This window comes from Mizuhopecten yessoensis, unplaced genomic scaffold (genome assembly GCF_002113885.1).
Source record: "Mizuhopecten yessoensis strain PY_sf001 unplaced genomic scaffold, ASM211388v2 scaffold10847, whole genome shotgun sequence".
NCBI lineage: Eukaryota > Metazoa > Mollusca > Bivalvia > Pectinida > Pectinidae > Mizuhopecten > Mizuhopecten yessoensis.
The window spans coordinates 397,784-417,578 of NW_018408751.1; the positions used below are offsets into that span (position 1 = coordinate 397,784).

Genomic DNA, 19,795 nt, shown 5'->3' on the forward strand with positions numbered 1-19,795 from the left:
TGATAAACAAGTTTCTACATAACTCTTCTATTTTATTGACCAACTGATAGTTCAGAGGTTTCAATAAAACCCAGCCAGACATCAGACAATTGAACTCGCACAGACGTAAACAAAGCAAACATTTAAAAATCGCAATCTGATTAAAATCATCTGTAAGGCTCCGTTAGCTTCGTACTACACCTGAGGTAACAGATGATTTTAATCAGATTGTTAAAAATCGTAGACGAAAAGTTCTCTTGTATAAACTATTCTATTAACTAGTTACTTTGTATTAAAGGTTTAAGTCGAAGATCACTTTCAACAAATAAAGATACTGATAACATATTTAATATTAGTGCACTCTATTTCGCTGCACTTGTGAGAATCTTCGTATTACGGTACACGCTTAATGATTTGAGCACTATAGCTATTTATAATATGCAGGCATACTGTAATTTCACATTTAACGGTTATCTTAACCTAGCGCGAAAATCACTTAGATTTGAATATAGTGAAAATCGCTAAAATATGAATACCGCTAAAACCAGTATGTTGACAGTAAATATTGAATATTGCTAAATTCAGATACACATTATCATTAGAATTGGGTTTAAATAATAATGATAAATTGATGTTTATTTGTATAAAATACAAGCAAGTGGAAAAAGAAAAAAAAAATAGGTAAAAAAAAATATTCAAAAATGTATAACTACTTATAAGTAATAATATACATGTATTTATATTTCAGTGTAAAAATCAAAGCTTTGAAAAGAAATGAGAATGATTAAGCATCAAAATAGAAATTTTGGTATAAGGACGGAATGGGTTTAGGACGGAATGAAACATGCAGAATTCTGCCATTCATTTCACTATACAAATAAAATGTATAATGATTTCAATAGTCTATTGAACTGAAAATCAAAATTTCCTTTTGAACAATGGTAGATTGAAATGTCTAAAAAAAACAACTATGGGAGACATAAAGAATTATAGAAACAAGTTTCCATAATAAAAGGCAATAATATAAAAGCTACTAATTTCATAAGAACTGAGGAATGGTTTAATGTGGAAACAGTCACTAATGTACATGTTGACACAGCGTAGTAATTAAAATATTGTTACTTTTTAAACATGATAAATTGAAAATTAAAATGACAATATTATTCTGATATAATCACCCGACACAGTACTTTTATTTGAACACCAGTCAAATAATTTTGAGCAAATCTGTGGCCAGATATACAAAAATGGCTGAAGTATTTACATAAATGGTAAATTTGTGTAATCAATGTAAATCAAGTGAGCTTAAAATATATCTATACATTGTTTCTGCATTGATGTATTTCACGACCTGAATAAATTTTGAAAATTGCCCATTATAAATTAAATGCCCTCAAGGTCAGTCTTCAAGACTAAAGAAAGAGGGGGTAAAATAGTTGGGTCTAACAAATTATCTTAAATAGATAGAGAGGACAGGGTAAGAATTTCACAACTTTTTCTGACTTAAGGATGTAAGCTACCTTACATTTTATATCCATGATTTGTCTTAGAGTTATCCCCCTTACATTTCTGCAACATTACACTCTCGAATTCTCTCATTATTGTGACTTTAAAGATTTGTCATCTATTAATTAAAAAAGTTCAAATTACTGTTATCTCATAATTGACTCAGTCATCCCACAGGACACATTTGAACTCTTCCAATTCAAAGGTTGGAATGGTTCATTATGAAACTTCAGGGGTGAATGAGTTAAGATACTTAAAAATAGAATTATGGTGCAGAACTTTTTGTAGCGGAGATACAGTCTCATAATAGTAGCAATACATGTATACATAAATGTAACTAAAACATGTTCATAGTGCTTCTTTACTGTAGCAGATCCCGCAGATTCCTAATATATATTTCAACAATTTATATTTTCACACAAGCCTACAATTACACTTAAAAAAATCATCTACAATTTGTAGGACTAGTCAGTATTTGCAAATATAAACTTGAACTGGATATATGCTAATTTATCAAGTAATTTAATTAAATAATTATGTACATTTTATTATTTTATGATTAGTTCATATTCTAAAATATATACAAATTTGATTATGTTAGTATAACAAGCCATTGAAAACAATAAAAAATCACATTGGAAAGATCCAATATTTCGTTTTTCGTGACTGGAGGCAGTTTTAGTTTGATATTGTGCAGATTGCATTATCTTCTTCTTTCGTACGAACAACAAATATCCACATTCATATAAAAGCACAAGCAAACAAAATAATAAAAGCAAGTATTACCATTGTGTTGTACACTGTTCCTGTTAATGTCATGCTGCTTAATGCCACATTCCTGTTAATATCATGTGATCACAAATGAACTTCTCTTAATATCATGTCCTATTTTTGCCAGGTTCTCAAAATTTGCATGTGCAAGTTAAACCTGTGAAAATAATAGTGACTTTTGCTTTCAGAGTTGTGTTTGTGTATTAATTATCTCCCCTTTCCTAGATGTAAAACAATAGATGAAAAAACAAGCTTGGTTGTGTCGTAAGGGTAGATTCACATGCAGTATTTGATAAAAATAAAAAATAAAAATAAAAGTGACATGTGCACAGATATCACAATTTTTTATGCTAAAAAGATGTCATTTTCACAGAAAATCAATGTTTCTGTTAATATCACATTTCTTTTTATATTGAGTTTTCTTTTCATAAATGAAACATGACATTAAGAGGAATTAAGTGTTGTACACATTAAGATAACATACATACTTAATACTAGCAACCTTAATACACTGTACCTCCAATTTATAAATAACTATTTTTCTTTTGTATCATTTTATAACGATATTAAATATCAATTTTATATACATGATAATATAAACCTAATTTTCTTCCACTTAAAATATTTCAGGCTGTAGAAATGAAGCATATATGCTAATTCACAACCCTGTCTCAACACTTAACTTCTGTTAAAGAAGTTCTAGTCATAAACAAAATTTTATACAAAAACGTTTAATTGTAAAATAATTTGAACTATAAGTCACCTTAAACATACTGACTTATTGATTCTCTGTCCTCAATTTCTTGATATGATCTTGTTTTGTTAAAATATAACATTTAAGGAAGGTTAAAAAGAATTTATGATTCACATAAAATGAACAAGATTTATAATGATAAGCATATTTCTTTCTGTATTACCATCAAAATATTTTCATTCATCTTTTACACAAGGAGTGACATTTCTAGAGATCGTCAAGTTGAATTAATCCTAATACAAAATGTACTTAAACTCATTCACCCACGAAGACACATTTGAACTCTTCCAATTCAAAGGGTGGAATAGTTCATTATGAAACTTCAGGGGTGAATGAATTAATGCTAGAATGAATCCTTTGACCTTTTTATTCCAACCTCAAAGTGTATTATTACAATGCAGAGCACATTGTGAACGATTCATACTTAATAACGATATAATACTCATAAGATTAAGAGAAAATGCCTCAAAAATGTCTTAAACTTTTATCACACAACCATCCCATGGTTAATTTAGATGAGAGACAACTTGTCCTTGACCTTGAGTTCAATGGTACAAGACACCTTGCCCAAATCCTCTAAAACTACAAAAAGTAGTTCTCTCCATCGCGAGTTGTTCACTGCTGAAAGACTCCTCACAAATAACTCATCTACGCTACAGGAAGTAGTTCTCTACAATTGTTCACTGGTATCAGACTCTTAACCCACATCATCTAACGCTATGAAAATTAGTTCTCATGAGCTGTTCACAGGTACATACGACTCCTCAAAATTAATCATCTACGCTACGGAAAAATAGTTGTAGACTTGTACAAGACTCCTCGCTCACTTCCTCTTACACTAAGAAAGTAGTCCTCACGACTTGTCGATCACTGATGATGCAAGACTCCTCTTCTACATCATTGAACGCTACAGAAAGTAGTTCCTTCACCGAGAATAGAAGTGTACTATATGCAGTATTGCAAATGAGATTTTCTTCTTTAGCAATAAGCACTACTATAGCTAGAAGCTATCTATATATATAATCCTTGCGAGCCTGACGTCTCTATACAAATCTGGTGCTGCTAGTATCCATATTTAAGTTGTTTTATTCATGTTAACTTTCCACAATATCTGCTTGTCTTTCAAGTCCCTGAAAATACAAAATGTCAAAAAAACTAAATATCTTGAATTTTGATAAAAAATACGTTTAATACTAGATCTAAGAAAAGTTTTTCCACAAAATTGGTTACAAGTAATAAGATGATATTTGAAAAGAATTTTACAATAGGTTAACCAATCAGGGCCCAAGGCTGCCATTAGGGATAATGTTTGTTTTGTTTTCTTCATCCGAACATCGCAATAATAGATTACAACAAGAAACAGTGACGTCTTATATAAACAGGTTCTATAACTTACCATGCTATTTTCCAGAGTGGCGAGTCTATACTCCGTATCACACAGAGATTTTTCCTTGCCAACTAGTTCAGACTTAAGGGTATGGATCTCGTAGTTCTTCCTTTTCATCACATCCTTCTGTTGTCTCTTCTTTGCGGCATTCTGTAGTAAGATGATTACAGTTAATAAAAACTTCTCAAGTCTTCCAAATGTTTGGAGGGGCACTCCCACCTTTACTTTTAAAATCAATAGAATTTGCATTATACTAAAATTCATTTCATAAACTCTTCACCCCTGAAGATACATTTGAACTCTTCCAGTTCAAAGGTTGGAATAGTTCATTATGAAATTTCAGGGGGGAATGAAACTATAAAACTAAAAAATATGATTTTTTTGAAGTTTGATTACCCAAGGAAAATCATTTCTTTAAGATTAAATATTTTTAAAACAGTCAATTTATGAAATGGTTTATACCTTTCCCATTATGTCTGTAGATCCACAATTATGACTAGAGTAGGTTGCAGACCGTGCACTGGGGATGTGGGCACGCTCGTTCTCCAGGTGGAAAGTCTACAATATCAAAATTGTCAATATTATATAGTCTGAAAATCCTCTGAAAATACACCAGGTATATTAGTTAAACCACGAAGTAAGTGTGGTTATACATTGTAGCTATATACCACTGTACATACATTCTAATTTACAATATTGTGGTTTTGTTTTTATATATCTGTCTCATCATCAATAACCGGTCTGTACAAATATGTACAACAACCAATTAAAGAACGACCAGCCGAATTATTTCATTGTAGATATTTCCAGAAAGATTACTTAAAACATTTCAATGTTTAAGATATTTAACGCCCCCTTCCAGATTAATNCCCCCCCCCCCCCCCCCCCCCCCCGCTTCATCCAACACACTTTTCACCCGTTAAGAAAACTGTTTTTTAATTAACAGTTCACTGGTGTAGGAAAGATAATTCCAAACTTCTTAACTTCTTAACAGCATTATACAGAATTCCACTTATTGTCACAGGCCCCTTTCGCCTATACGGTTCAACCGGTTTGACCGTTTATAAATGTAACATTTTTCAGGTATAAATCCTAGCGGACCTGCAAATGTTTATGCAGGCCTTGCAAGGCTTTGTCAGGGCTCCGCTGAGAGCAGCATCCGATTACTAGATCTGACCTTATTTCATAAACGAACATCTCTGGTCCAACCAGTTCAACTATTTAGATAGCGTTAAATGCATGTATAGCCACATTTTATTGGCATATTTATACCTTTCTCGTTGACTGAGAGAGTTGAGCAATAATTCTTCAAAAGCTATTTTTTCATTTTGTGGTTTATTTTTTACCTTTCTTTGTTTTATTGCTGTATTCAGGCGCTTCTCCTGGTCGAGTCGATCTCGAGTACGATTAAGAGATTCTCGTAAATACTGGGTCTCCTCGGCTTTTGTTTTTACATCGGTCTGTTAACACAAATCACATAAACATCATTAAATATCAACAACTGATCAGACAGGAAGTCTGCCGTCACATCTCACCAGAATCATGCAAAAATGCTCTTAAGTACCGTATCAAAATGCAACTGAACTGTTTAACAGAATGTTTAAATAATTACCAATAAATACTCATTCAAGCAGAATGTTTTCCCCTTAGCAATACTTGTACTAATATTTACACATAAAACATTACACATAAATCCAAACTATACTAACATAAACTTGTTTAATCAATTTAACTCATACACCCCTACATATCTAAACTGGACTTGCCCAGTCTTTGATTTGGTAAGATTAAAATGTGATTTTAGGGGTGAATGGGTTAAAAGAGACTATGTAGCTGGTATATATGATACTTACCACAAGATTTTCCACTTGTGTTGCTTTCCTGTCTGCTAGTTCTTGAGATTGCCTGTGAAAATATGTTATCAGGATTATAAACACTTAAAAAGGATATTCGGAAAATAAGATTCATTAGTTTGGTATGAATAACAAAGGCTAAGTTTGTCTGTGTTCAAAACAAACTTAGTCTTTACTTTAACCCTTTCACCACTGTAGACCATAATGGACCCATCCATATCAATGCATGGTAGAGTCTACTAAAGTTACATAGGGGTGAAAGGGTTAAAAGAAGATTAACAACATTGAGGAGATCCAACTGGATCCCGTGGATACCAAGTGTATTTTACAAGTAGGTTTTCAATATTTTCCACAAATTCGACGAAACTAATACATATCACAATTAATTTCATCTTACATTTTCACAAATACATGAAATTATCTGTTATAAATTATGGAATTTTGCTTATCATTCCCTGACAATGTCATCACCACAGAAAGAAATTTGATCATTTGTTTAAATAAATTCCATCTTTTATTCACAAACATATAAAATTATCTGTTTTAATCCTTTCACCACTGTAGACCATAATGAACTCATCCATATAAATGTATGGTAAAGTCTACTAAAGTTACATAGGGGTGAAAGGGTTAATCGATGATTTTTTTCTGATCAGTTCTGACTACATCATCACCAAGTGGTCCTACCTCATTTTGACCAGATCCCTCTCGTATCCTTGCAATAATTCATCCTTTCGAGAAACACGCTCTCTCAGCACTTTGATGCGACTTGCTACAAGTTGACAAGCATTCTCGCGCTCCATGATAAGACGCTCTCTCTCATCACGAGGGATATGACCGATTGGACGGAGTCCTTCGACACTGTCCAGCTCAAGACAGCTAGCCACTGCTCGCAGCAATGTAAGATACTGCAAGAGAAACGGTCAGAAAACTGTGGTTACACAACTTTTAAAAAATAAAAATATAAACCGAATCATACATGATCTTCAATTTCATAAGAGGTTTATGAAGCAGTTGAGTCTAAGGATTTTTAAAAATTAAGCCAGTTAAGCTCTAGTAACCTAACATGAAAAATTTGTCACAATTTTCATAAATCTCATGATATGCAAACAAACTGAAGATCCTTTTTATCATGTGATCAAGAATGTGAAAATGTCTGTATTGTGACTCTTTTAAACTGATCGAGGTGGGAACATTTTGGGAACAATGGCAATGTTTCTGAAGTCTATAATTCTCATTTATATTTTCTCACTAATGATACTTCATGCGAAAAATTTCCACACCACGAAAAAATTCCACTTTTACAGTAACTGTTCTTTTTCTTCAACTGAAGAAATCCAGATTACCTCCCCTCATAGCCCCTTTAGAATATTATCATATTAAGATTATCTCCCTGTAAAATACATAACATGACTGCAGATATCCTAATGCAGAAATGAAACAATCGGACCATCACTTACAGTATTCTCACTACTGTCCAGGGCGTCCATAGTCTCTCTGTGGGCGCTTCTCTCCATGTCCGCCTCGGGATTAGAGTTACCCAGCAGACCACGGGCTCGGCTGACTTCACGGTCCAGTGAACCCAGCGCCACCTTGTCTTCAGACAGAGCTTGATTGGCCCTCATTTCAGCAAGCTCCTTCTTCAGCATGATCACCTGCTGTAGTGCGTGATCCTGGGTTGGCACTGTATATAGATAAAGCATATTTTCTGTTAAATCTCTTCAACTATAGTCATGTTCGGGTAATCAAAACGAAACTGTACAAAAACTGATGATATAGGGTCAATTAATTTCATTTTGATTGCATTGAGAAAACATTGAATACTTCTTTATAATTTTCCAAAGCTCAAGAAATTTTTGCTGTCTTCAGTGGGTTGAATAGTCAATATGTTACACATACTCACATTACTCATGTGACTACATAAATGTATTACAAATTCATTAACTCATTCACCCCTAAAGACACATTTGAACTCTTCCAATTCAAAGGTTGGAATAGTTTATTATGAAATTTCAGGGGTGAAATCTCCAGATTTATACTAACATGGTGGTTTTGACACTTCCAGACTTTTGATGCGAGATCTCAGCTCTGCGAGGGCTTCTCTCTGTCGCATTATCACCTGCTCGTGTCTCTCGCCACGACACTGGGCACCAAGGGCAGTCATCTCGGACGTGATTCGTCCCTGAAAACATACATATTTTATTATTCAGTAGATGTGCTTGGCGATCACTTGTTTCCATTTTCAGCAACATATGTATACATCATAAATCGGGACTTTCAACTTTAGCAAAAAGCCAAACTCAAAATGAACCAAAAAAATGAAGTTTTAAATCAACAGGAGGCTACTTCAGCACTGGGAACAGTAAAGAACGAATAAAAATGAGTAAAAACAGGAGCACCACTCAAATGAGTTGATTGGCTTATAATGGAAAATACTTGTATAGCAAGTTTCACTTTTTTTTATAACCTGACTTCTTTTTTCTCAGGAATTATATTTTCTCTATCTTTCTATGCTACAACACTGATTGGATATATGAATATATGAATGTATTGTGATCTATGTAATGACTAGAAAGAATTTATTCTTTTTATGTACCATGCATCAAATGTATCAAAGAAAAGATTGATTTTTGTTTTGCATTGTACATAAAAAGAATAAATCCTTTCTAGTAATAACATTGATCACAATGCATTCATATATCCATAATTATAACTTTGATTATTTTAATGATACACATGCAATTATGCATGCAAACGATATGCAAAATATATTAATTAATTTCATATCAAACCTCTTAAGAGGCGTTACAAAACCTGATGACTGTGTACAACAATGTGTGCGAGACTGAAATACACTGTACCTCGTGATCCAGAAGTGTGAGCTGATTTTTCTGTTCCTCCTTTTCCAACTCTAGAGCTATTTCCAGGGACTTGATCTTGTCCATATTATCTGTCAGATTGGACTTGTACTTCTGGGAGAAAGATTTCTCTTTACTACAACACAAATAATTATGAAAATGAGTCGGGTGATTCTGAAACATTTTTCTTTGTTTACAAACAATATAAATGAAGCAAGGCATTCTACAATTCGAGCACTAGTACTCATTTACAGCTGAGTAGACTGGAACAAGTGGAGTAAAGTATCTTGCTCAAGGATACAACACAGTGCCGTACTATGACTCAAACCCACCACCCTACAGTCATGAGCTCGGCGTCCTACCACTAGACTAACATGCCTCCTACACTGTAAACCAAGAATTTTTCGCAAAGTCAAATTTTTGCCCTCGGCCAGTAAAATCCATATTTGACCTGCACATTTAATTACTGTGTTAATTATGTTGTCAACAGATGTTCGCTGCAATAATAAATTTGCCCACATTACGGAGGACGAAAAAGGCGAAAATTAAACTGCAGCGATAATTTCCCGGTATACAGCATATGTTTAATCGGAGTCCTGAAAAATCTGTCCATTATTCTGAGCCTAAGGTGCTTATACACAAGCAGAATCATTACACAGAGGAATGAACCACAGGTTTTATCAGGCCTACCTTAGGTTGCACTCAAGGGACTTCAGTTCCTCCTTCTGTTTATCTATGATCTTTGAGAGTTTGGCCAACTGTTGTCGGACGTCGGTCAGTTCTCGCTCACGGTGGATAAGCAGCTCCTTGTTTTTCTCGTTCTCACGTTTTTGTGTCTCGCTCAGTTCACCTAGAAACAGGACACATGTTTCACAAACAGTTCTGCAGTCTATCCTATCCTAATCTAGTAAGCTTTTGACATAGTGAACGAATTATCTAATGGATTTGCAAAATAATAAACTCATTTCAGCAAGCTATCAATTAACAATCATGCCATACCATTTCCAATTTTTTTTCTCAGTTTAATTTGGACAGAATTAGGCCTTATTCCCATAAGTTAAGATATTTTTTCCCTAATTTTAAGATGAATTCCAAAACTTTGTTTTCTGATTTTTCTTGTTGATGCTTTATAATGAGAAGAGATAAAGAAAACCTATGTGAATTTATATTCTTCAACATGCCATCATATTTTCCCAACTTAAGGAAAGTGACAATTACCAAAATACAGAGGGAAAATCCTGGACAATGTTCGTTTGTTTATCAATCAGAGCATACAAAATAACACCAAAGAGAAACCTGAATCAGTGAAAATAATGTTAATCGATATGTCTCGCCTATGCCCTGCTTTGACCATCCATGCACATATCAGAGAAACTAACTTAAACGCAAAAGCTTTATGTTGATGGAGATGCTGACAAAGTCAATGGACCATGAAAGGTAGGCCGCATCTAGCAATTGACACATGGGTTGAGATGTACTCCCTAAGATGCATCAATGGTCCAAGTTTGGTTGGTCTAGCACTTATCCTTTCAGTAAAACTTACCTATACGCAAAAACTTAATGTTAGCGGCAAGACATAAATGATGCAGTTTTGTCTGAATCTGCCTTTTTCATCAATTCCTTATGTGCCTACCTGTAATGTCTGACAGGCGAGCGTGAGCTCCAGCCAGGTCTCGCCTCAAACCCAGTATCACATCTTCCTGGCTCTGTATCTTACTCTTCAGCTCCACAGAATCCTTCCTGTAACACAAGGACCATTCACGTCAGATTCTGAGACCGTCTCGTCACCCAAACAAGGCTATAACTATTTATTTAATAGTCTTGGCGAAACAACACCTTAGAACCACTACAGGTATGGATATAATTGAAGAAGGCAACTGTGGCACTTTCGATATTTTGATAACGTACAGGTGATGGATTCTAAAATAATGATCAACATTTGTATAGTGGGCTCAAGGGGAAAAAATTGGGATGGTGTTTGGGTCATAAGAAAGTGTGTCTCTGCCTATTTATTTCTTGAAGAGCAGTAACAATTTTTTACTATTATTTCAAACCAGAAAAAACAGAAAAACTTCTATCGCAATTACAACAAGGAAATTATTTTTTACACTTAATACATGAAAAAAATGAATCTATATTTGAGTCTTTTGCTTTGACTTTGAGCTGTTTGCTCACGAGTTGAACTAGTGAATTTATTGTACTGCAAAAATGGGAACACTGCCGCCAAATTTACTCTGTATACATGTGTTCACGGTAGAACGTTAATCAAGCAATCTCTATTTCATTAGTTTTGAAATTTGATATTTAAGATTATTCCTGAAACATAAGTTACTGTATTTGACTTGTTTTTCTCCCAAAGATATCTGTAAAGTTTGTACTAATTTAATTGAATCACAAAAATAAAACAAACTACTGTAATATTTTTTTTCAAGAAATCTTAAAAATCAAAGTAGGAAGTAATACAATAATAATTACCTCAGGAAAACAATAAGGTTCTCCATTGCTACGTAATCTTCGGATGGTTTCTGTATGATGACTTTCGGTTTGGGAGGCGGTACCGGCTTAGGTACGGGCCTACTCTTCAATGTTGTTAGCTCGCCTCGTAGTTCTGAAAAACAAAATTATACAAAACATAAATCATACAGGACTTTATATCACATAATGTACTGTGTTATCCAATGAATATACCCATGTCATGTTTTTTTGCATATTTACCCTTGTAATAGGACCTATCAGTCCTGTGATTGGTTGTAAGTTTCAATTGTTTCAATTGTGACGTACGTCACGCCTAGGACAAGTACATGATGCACTGGAGTCAAAATGGCGGCTCTTTACATTTCAAGGTATCATGAAAATTGAACACTTTCTTTTTTTTGTGACTTGTGACCTTCAATTTTCTAACCTATGGTCTTTTCTTGTTGTGACTTCTGACCTACCAATTTCTGACCTTTGACCTTTCTGACCTATTTTTGACCCATATTCTCCTTACTTCTGACCTATTTTAGGTGACTTCTGATCTACCATTTCTAACCTATGACCTTTGCTTTTTGTGACCTATGACCTACCATGTATTGTTTTCTTGTACATTGTGACCTCATCCTGATATTCTTTAGCCCTCTTGGTCATTTTGACCAGTCTATCCTCCATGGCGCAGATGGTGACTCCATGTTGTTTATTCTGTTCCTTGTAGGACTGGATATCCTGTTCGTATTTCTTGTCTTGTCTCTGACCCTCGTGGGCCTGCTTATCCTCCAGCTCTGCACACTGCGTCTCCAGGGCCACGATCTGTTCCCGTAGTGACGTCTCCATCGTAGTATATTCCTCCAGCTGCATCATCATCTGACTCGTCTCTTCAGCTTGGGATCGTACGTCACCCTGCTGATTGGTAAATGTCTCCTGCAGCTGTTCCAGGCTCTGTTCTAGCTGTTCTATCCTCTGTCTTTCCACCCTCACTGCATTGTCGAGTTTCTCTTCCTCTACGGCCCGAATCTCCTCCAATGCCCGATTCAACTTCTCTTCACCTGGAAACATAACAAATTACTGATCAGGATCCTATATATAAAATGGGAAGGTTCTATTTCGAAAAATACATTTCAGCCAATATGGGCATCGGCAAGAGAAGTAACTGTTATCTTTAAGTATCTTGCCTAAGTAATATAAAATTCAAAATAAGATTGCTTTAAATTGAAAATATCCACTACGTTTGTAAAAAGAAGATAACACAGTTCCATATAAGATGTGATGAGAATACACAACTCACCAAATGTTTTTACTCCAAACAACTTTACACCAACAACCCCATAATGTGTAGTGCTATTATATTATGGTGACGTACAGGGACAAAATTTACAAAAACAATATTTTATACTACTTTCCACCTCTACTTTTACTATTGATTTCACAATGGTAATATTTGTATGAGTCTAAAAATAATTAACTTTATTTATTTTACAACAATTATGAAACAAGTTAAGTACTCGGAGAAAACCCACATGATCAGGCAGGTCACCCCTATACCTTTTCACGTCTGTTCGGGGAATTAAACCCTGGTCGCCTTGGTGTAAGGCAAGTGCGCTATCCACTGCGCCACCTGACCACCCGAATGAGCATAACATGTCCAGAAAGCAAACCAAAAAATAAAATAACTGTGCATAATACAATGCTGTAAGGTAATGTGTCCCATAATGCATCTGTCTAACTTCCTGTCAACAATATTGTCATAAGATAGTACATTTCTATTTGCCTGGATCCCTTACCTCCAAGGCGTGTCTTTTCGATGGCGTCCCTGACCCTGTTTTCGGCGTCCTCTTCTGCCATTGTACGGTTACGAGCGAGTTCTTCTTTATACTGTGTTTCAACTTGAGTGATCTGTGACATCAGTCTCTCTTTCTCACTGAGCGACGACTCCCACTTCGCAAATAATAACAGGATGTGTTTTCCAGGTTCTGATAGACAAAAATAGTAAATTGTAAAATACGTGTATAATACATTGTATGCTGGATAAATGTAATTCAAAAAAACTTTCTTTACTTTCTTTACATTTAAGATGGTTTCTTAAATACAGGTTCAGTTTACACAAAAATAACTGCAATAGAAGAGTTTTAAACTCTGAATACAGTAGGGTTCAATAGCATGTTTGACTGTTATTCTGAGGTACACGAGTACTTACCATCGTTGGATAATTTGACGTTGACGCCACACTTCTCTAATGATGACTCGATTGTCTGTTCCCATGACAACGCACTTGTAAGGAGGTCGACCAACATGTCACGAGCCCAAACTAGCGTGTCCGATGTCACGACTGAATTGAGCAAGTCTAGTTCCTGCTTCAGTGAAGTCACATTGAATCCATTGGTCTTAAGATGTGTCTGTAAAGGGAGATAACTATTGTCGTTACACCAAACAAAGATGTGGCAAACAAACTATTTTAAGTTTTGAAGCCAAGCATAGGCCATACTATACAACTGTGATAAACCTGCTATTTTTACCGAACAATTTACCCCCATCATGATATATTAACCCTTTCACCCCTAGGTAACTTTAGTAGACTCTACCATACATTGATCTGGATGAGTCCATTATGGTCTACAGTGGTGAAAGGGTTAACATTTCATTTGTTAACTGAAAGTTAAGTGCATTAATTTACATGTGTATTCAACCTAGATATTTAATTGCAATTATCTTGTATCCACACATTGAAACCTCATGTTCCTTGTACAGCATTGAGATTGGATTTTGTAACACACAATGAAATTGTCTCATATGCTCTCCATAGTTTATTTAGTTGTTTGAATTCATAACAAAAGCCTTACAATGACACTTTCAATGTACAGTGAATCAACAGAAATCTATCTTTCATCAAGTGCATCAATTTAAAAAAAAAGTATACTCACAATAATGTTGTTGAGTTTATTGCGTAGGTCTGTAGAGGTCTTTTTGAAACTGTCCTGGGCAGAATCTGTGGACTTGAGCTGGATCTCCAGGTCTTTCACCTTCTGGAAGAATGACGTCCTTTCATCGACAATCTTCTTAAGAGTTTCGATGAGTTCATCATCACCAATCTCTGTCTCCGGAGCTTTGATGCCCGGCGTGGAGTATGTGACCTGAATGATTCGGTTACGGAAGCGCTCCAGCTACAACAGAATTGTCAAAGGCCGGGTTTCAAATTTATGTATATACAGTTTAATCTAATTGATACTGGCCAACTTGTCGAAATTTTTCGAGGGGGAGATTGCGCCTGCTCAGAATAAAAAGCATAAATAAAATGTGTACAATATCTCCAGGTAAAAAAAATCACTTTCAAATGGCATCTTTTGAGCTGTTCTTTCCAATGAAATCATCGGATCTTTGAAGGGAACAATTAAGCTGAACCTTCAAGTTTGGAAACCTTTTCCACACACTCAGTTCATTATATGAAAGATTTGAGGGGGAGGTGCTAGCTACACATTTAAAAGCCTTTTCCATACTCTCAATTCATTGTATGAGGGAGTTAAGGGGGAGGTGCTAGCTACTCGTTTAGAAGCCTTTTCCATACTCTCAGTTCATTTTACAGTATAAGGGAGTTAAGGGGGAGGTGCTAGCTACTCGTTTAGAAGCCTTTTCTATACTTTCAGTTCATTGTATGAGGGAGTTAAGGGGGAGGTGCTAGCTACTCGTTTAGAAGCCTTTTCCATACTCTCAGTTCATTGTATGAGGGAGTTAAGGGGGAGGTGCTAGCTACTCATTTAGAAGCCTTTTCCATACTCTCAGTTCATTGTATAGGGGAGTTAAGGGGGGAAGCACTACTTACCCGTTTGGAGGCCTGTTCAAGATCCACTCTGACCACCCTCTCTGTTCGCTGTACGTCCACAAGCTCTGCTTTGGCCTGATCCATCTGGATCTGTGTTTTCTTCTGGATCTGTTTCTCCTCAAACACGGTCAGCTTCGTCTTCTCCAGCTCCTCCTTGAGTTTGCTGATGAGGTCATGCTGCTCCTGAATCTTGTTCTCTGTCGACTTGAACTTCTGTAAAACATAAGTGTACAACAGTAACAATAGGGAACTATCTATATTAACATTTCCACTGCAAGTTCCTCTTTAAGCATTACCTTGAGAAATTGCGTTCATAGAGCTATGAATGCAATTTGATTAGCGTCATTATGAAGCTTTTCCTCCTTCCAGAATAAAATAAGACAACCGTTAGAATCAAACATTTTGGTGACATTGGGCCGTTCCAGGAATCTTGTTTGTGCTGATGACACAGGCACTTCAAAATTGAAAATATAAGGGAATATCCATATTTAGGTCATTAGCGGGCTTCATGGAAGCTTTATGTAGCCGATTTCCGTTCATACCGGCATGAATTCGAACTTCTGTTAGAGTTAGTTTCATGTTGACATCTATCACAAAAGTGAGCTCTTCTGTAAACTTCTGCAATATCCGAGAGCTCTCATGTGAACTTCAATATTAAGCACACATGTGAATACCAGTAATTATGGTAAGCTCTTTGTGACCTCCTGCGATAAAAGTGAGCTCCCATGAAATCTTCTGTAATAATTAAGTTTTCATGTAAACCTCTGTAACAATGAGCTCTTTTGGAAACTTCTATGAGAAAAGTGAGCTCTTTGTGAACTCCTGCGAGAAAAGTGAGCCTCCTTTGTGAACTCCTGTGAGAAAAGTGAGCTTCCTTGTGATCTTCTGTAACAAGTGAGCCTCTATAAAAGTAAGCTCTTGTGCAAACTTCTTTAACAATGGTGAGCTCTCATGTAAACTTTCATTACAACAGTAAACATTAAAGTCTAAATACGATTATAATAATAACTCATTTCCAAACAATTGTTTGTCAACAAGAGGCTACTGTATTCATACATCAATGAACTATACCTGTCTGAGACTGATGAGTTCCTTCTCACGGGCGTCCCGTTCCTCGGTCGACTTGCCAGTGTCCTTGAGTTTGTTGACCTTGGCAGTCATAGTGCTCACATAACCCTCTTTTTCCCGTAATTCCTTTTTCAGCATCTCAATCTCCCTCGTTAGTTTACTGATAGTGGAATCCTGTAAGGTAGTCAAAATGTATGTTAAGTTTGTACAAGACTGGAAAAACAAAAACCGATTGCATGATTGAAAACAGTTCAAATATAGATAAAGAGAAATAAAAAAGGTGAAAAAGTGTTAAATATACTTAAATTGACAATCAGATTCTTGTGAACTTCATTGCTTGTCATCATTAAGTTAAATGAAATACTGTATACCAGAATTTTTCGCTGCAGTTTAATTTTGTTTTGCCCTTTTTTGCCCTCTGTAATAAGGGCAAATTTATCATTACAGCGAAAATAAGTAAACAGCGTTATAAACATTCCAGTAGTAATTAAATGTGAAGGGTGAAATTAAAACTGTTCTATTATGGATTTTTCCGGCATTGGGCCAAAGTTGGACTGGACAAAAGTTTCCCTGTTATACAGTAACAAGAATAACAGTTAACAATATTTAAATCACAATACTGAATATTCATTTGAAAGTTTAAACCACTGTGGATGTCACAACACATTTTTCTTTACAAGAAATACACAATTTAAGAACACTGCACCACAGAATATCACCTCCACTTCAAAGATAACAAGAAAACATCTATTTATTACAAAACAGACAGAAAATCTACAGAACTTCATGCTTATATGAATAGGAAGGAAGTAATATAATGAAGATAAAAATATATACAAATAAATAAAATAAGTGAAGTTAAATAATGTGAACCTGATTCTGTTTTAAAGTTTGGATGAACAAATTGGCCACATAACCTATATGGAAAATATCTAATGGTGCCTGAATAATCCCAGTACTTTATTTTCCAGGATGAAATGAACAAGGGGGAAATAACTCTTACTGACTTAATTTCACTATACTAATTGACTTTTAAGATGGTAGTTTGTCGGCTGCACAATACAGGGCAAGGACTAAAGTTTTAAATGAGTAGATCACAGATGAATTTCAATTGGCAGAAATTGGCAAATAAATTAAGTTAATTACTGAATTTCTAATTCAAAACTATAGAAATAACATCCACAATAAATGTGTAAGCCAATGGTAAAATCAATGTAGGATATATATATACATAGTTGCCAAGATATTTTCTATAATCAGGCATCCAGAATATAGAGAATAATACATGCCTTTTTCCATATCACACCGAGTATCAACCCAAGACTGCAATATCAGCCCTCGGCTGATATTGGTCGAGGGTTGATACTGGGTGTGATATGAAAAAAGGCATGTTTTATTCTGTTTATTACATACTTACTAATAAAAGCTACTATCTTATGATTTATTTTTCTTTTGAAATATTGAAAAACAAAAAAAAATCCAAAAGGGGTGCGATACAGGTTTTGCGTGCTGATACAGGTTTTTGGGTGTGAAACGGCGAGGGCTGATATGGGTTGGAGCAACTGTGTCGTATCACACATACAAAAAACCTGTATTTATTAGTAAGTATGTAATAAGTAAAAATAATAGACCTGACACTCATTTTTTTTTTTTTTGCACAGTTCCCATGGTCCTGAAAACCTTGTGATGAAATAAATAACTGTATGAATATCAGTGTATGATTTTAATACATCTGCATTTGTGCTTATACATGAACCTGTAAAATTAAAGTTGAAGAAAATTAATAGAAAATAAATACAAGAAATTCTGCATACATCAAATAAGGTTACACAACAGCAATAAAAACAGTGAGTGCATCATCATCCGAGTCAATCAGGAGCTTGGAATCGGAGTGATCAAGGTCACAGAAATGCAGCATGCAAACATTAGAATGAGGTAATAAATAAAATGGGGCAGCTTACAACATTGAAAAACAGCTGTGTCAGTTAATTAGAGTGTAAATAAAAAAAAAAGACAAAATCAGGAAAAATAAATAAAATTGTGCAGCTTATAAAACTGAAAAACAGCTGTGTCAGTTAATTAGAGTGTAAATAAAAATTAAGACAAAATCAGGAAAAATAAATAACAAAATGTCAAATTTATTTGTTGAATCCAGACAGCAATCCAACAAAAAATCCAAACAAACATGACATCAACTTGATGCGTAATGCTACGGATATCCACAATGTCATCATGGACAACAGAAAAAATGGGACTTTTATCATTGTTTACCATAAAATGTGAATTACACTTCTCAGGTATTCAACGTATTGTTCATGTGTTATCCTGCCTGTTTGGCGGAACAATTGTTGGGATATCAATATTGTATCAACTCATTCACCCCTGAAATTTCATTATGAACTTTTCCAACCTATGAATTAGAAGAGTTCAATTGTGTCTCCAAGGGTTAACATGCATGATTATGATTGGGTTTTGAGTTTTGAGTTTGACAAGAAATTTCTTGAATGCAACTATAGGGGCAATGATTGGCTCTTAATGGGGCAGATATACATGTTCATGTGATAATAATAAAACCAAAATAAATATTTTTTAAACAATAAATTAAATAAGACAAACTGTTAAACATGCAATGACCCTAATATTTACACAACTAACAATTCAATAAGATGATTTACTTTATTTGCTGTTTCACTTTCAGTCTTTTTCCGCAGTGTATCAAAGCGTTGATGTGTCTACCTCCCCTTTTCTCCTTTTTTCTGTCTTTATTAATTTTTTACTGTATGATTATCTGAAGTCCTACATGTTATGAAAGTATTTTATAGAAAAATAAGTACACCAGGTTTTGTCTGCTAGAAGCAAAATTTATTACAATTTTGTTTTTGTTTTTTTTTTGTTTTTTTGGGGTTTTTTTCAAATGGGAAGAAACATGCTGGGAATTTGGTCAAATTTTAGTTCCAGACGTTAAGAGAGAAAACCCCTGATTTTTATTTTTATTTTCAAATAAATTAAAAAATAAACAAGAAATAAATAACAGTCAAACTTATTGAAAATCACTTTATTTCAATATGTACATAAAACTCTTACTCGAAGTTGTGATTGAGAGGGTACTATTTTAACAGCGATAGCAATATCTATGATATTCACATTCACCAAAGATTTCGCGAATGAGCCTTCTGAATTAAAATGAAATGTATCTCTCACAGAAATGGAGTGATCTGCAGTATAGAAAGTCTGGTGTGCTATCATACTTGTCAACTCTCCCTATTTTGGATCCTAAAATTGAGCATTTTCAACCTATGACTTCGCTAAACTATTTCCATTTCCTAAGAT

General features: G+C 34.7%; 1 protein-coding gene across 5 annotated transcripts in view; it reads right to left on the reverse strand.

Annotated features, from left to right (window-relative positions):
• Window positions 1-658: 658 nt before the first annotated feature.
• Window positions 659-19,795, reverse strand: part of LOC110462929 (forkhead-associated domain-containing protein 1-like) — a 42,527-nt gene continuing 23,390 nt past the window's right edge. For all 5 annotated transcript variants that reach the window (XM_021517176.1, XM_021517177.1, XM_021517175.1 and 2 more), the window contains 18 exons: window positions 16,469-16,639; window positions 15,398-15,610; window positions 14,502-14,741; window positions 13,778-13,976; window positions 13,365-13,553; window positions 12,174-12,629; window positions 11,584-11,716; window positions 10,742-10,848; window positions 9,799-9,958; window positions 9,112-9,244; window positions 8,294-8,432; window positions 7,711-7,934; window positions 6,938-7,158; window positions 6,251-6,302; window positions 5,744-5,857; window positions 4,860-4,955; window positions 4,407-4,547; window positions 659-4,140 (listed from right to left, as the gene is read on the reverse strand). In XM_021517176.1, coding sequence (XP_021372851.1) covers window positions 4,105-4,140; window positions 4,407-4,547; window positions 4,860-4,955; window positions 5,744-5,857; window positions 6,251-6,302; window positions 6,938-7,158; window positions 7,711-7,934; window positions 8,294-8,432; window positions 9,112-9,244; window positions 9,799-9,958; window positions 10,742-10,848; window positions 11,584-11,716; window positions 12,174-12,629; window positions 13,365-13,553; window positions 13,778-13,976; window positions 14,502-14,741; window positions 15,398-15,610; window positions 16,469-16,639 — 3,024 coding nt within the window. In that variant the 3' untranslated portion in view covers window positions 659-4,104. The remainder of the gene's footprint in view (window positions 4,141-4,406; window positions 4,548-4,859; window positions 4,956-5,743; window positions 5,858-6,250; window positions 6,303-6,937; window positions 7,159-7,710; window positions 7,935-8,293; window positions 8,433-9,111; window positions 9,245-9,798; window positions 9,959-10,741; window positions 10,849-11,583; window positions 11,717-12,173; window positions 12,630-13,364; window positions 13,554-13,777; window positions 13,977-14,501; window positions 14,742-15,397; window positions 15,611-16,468; window positions 16,640-19,795) is intronic.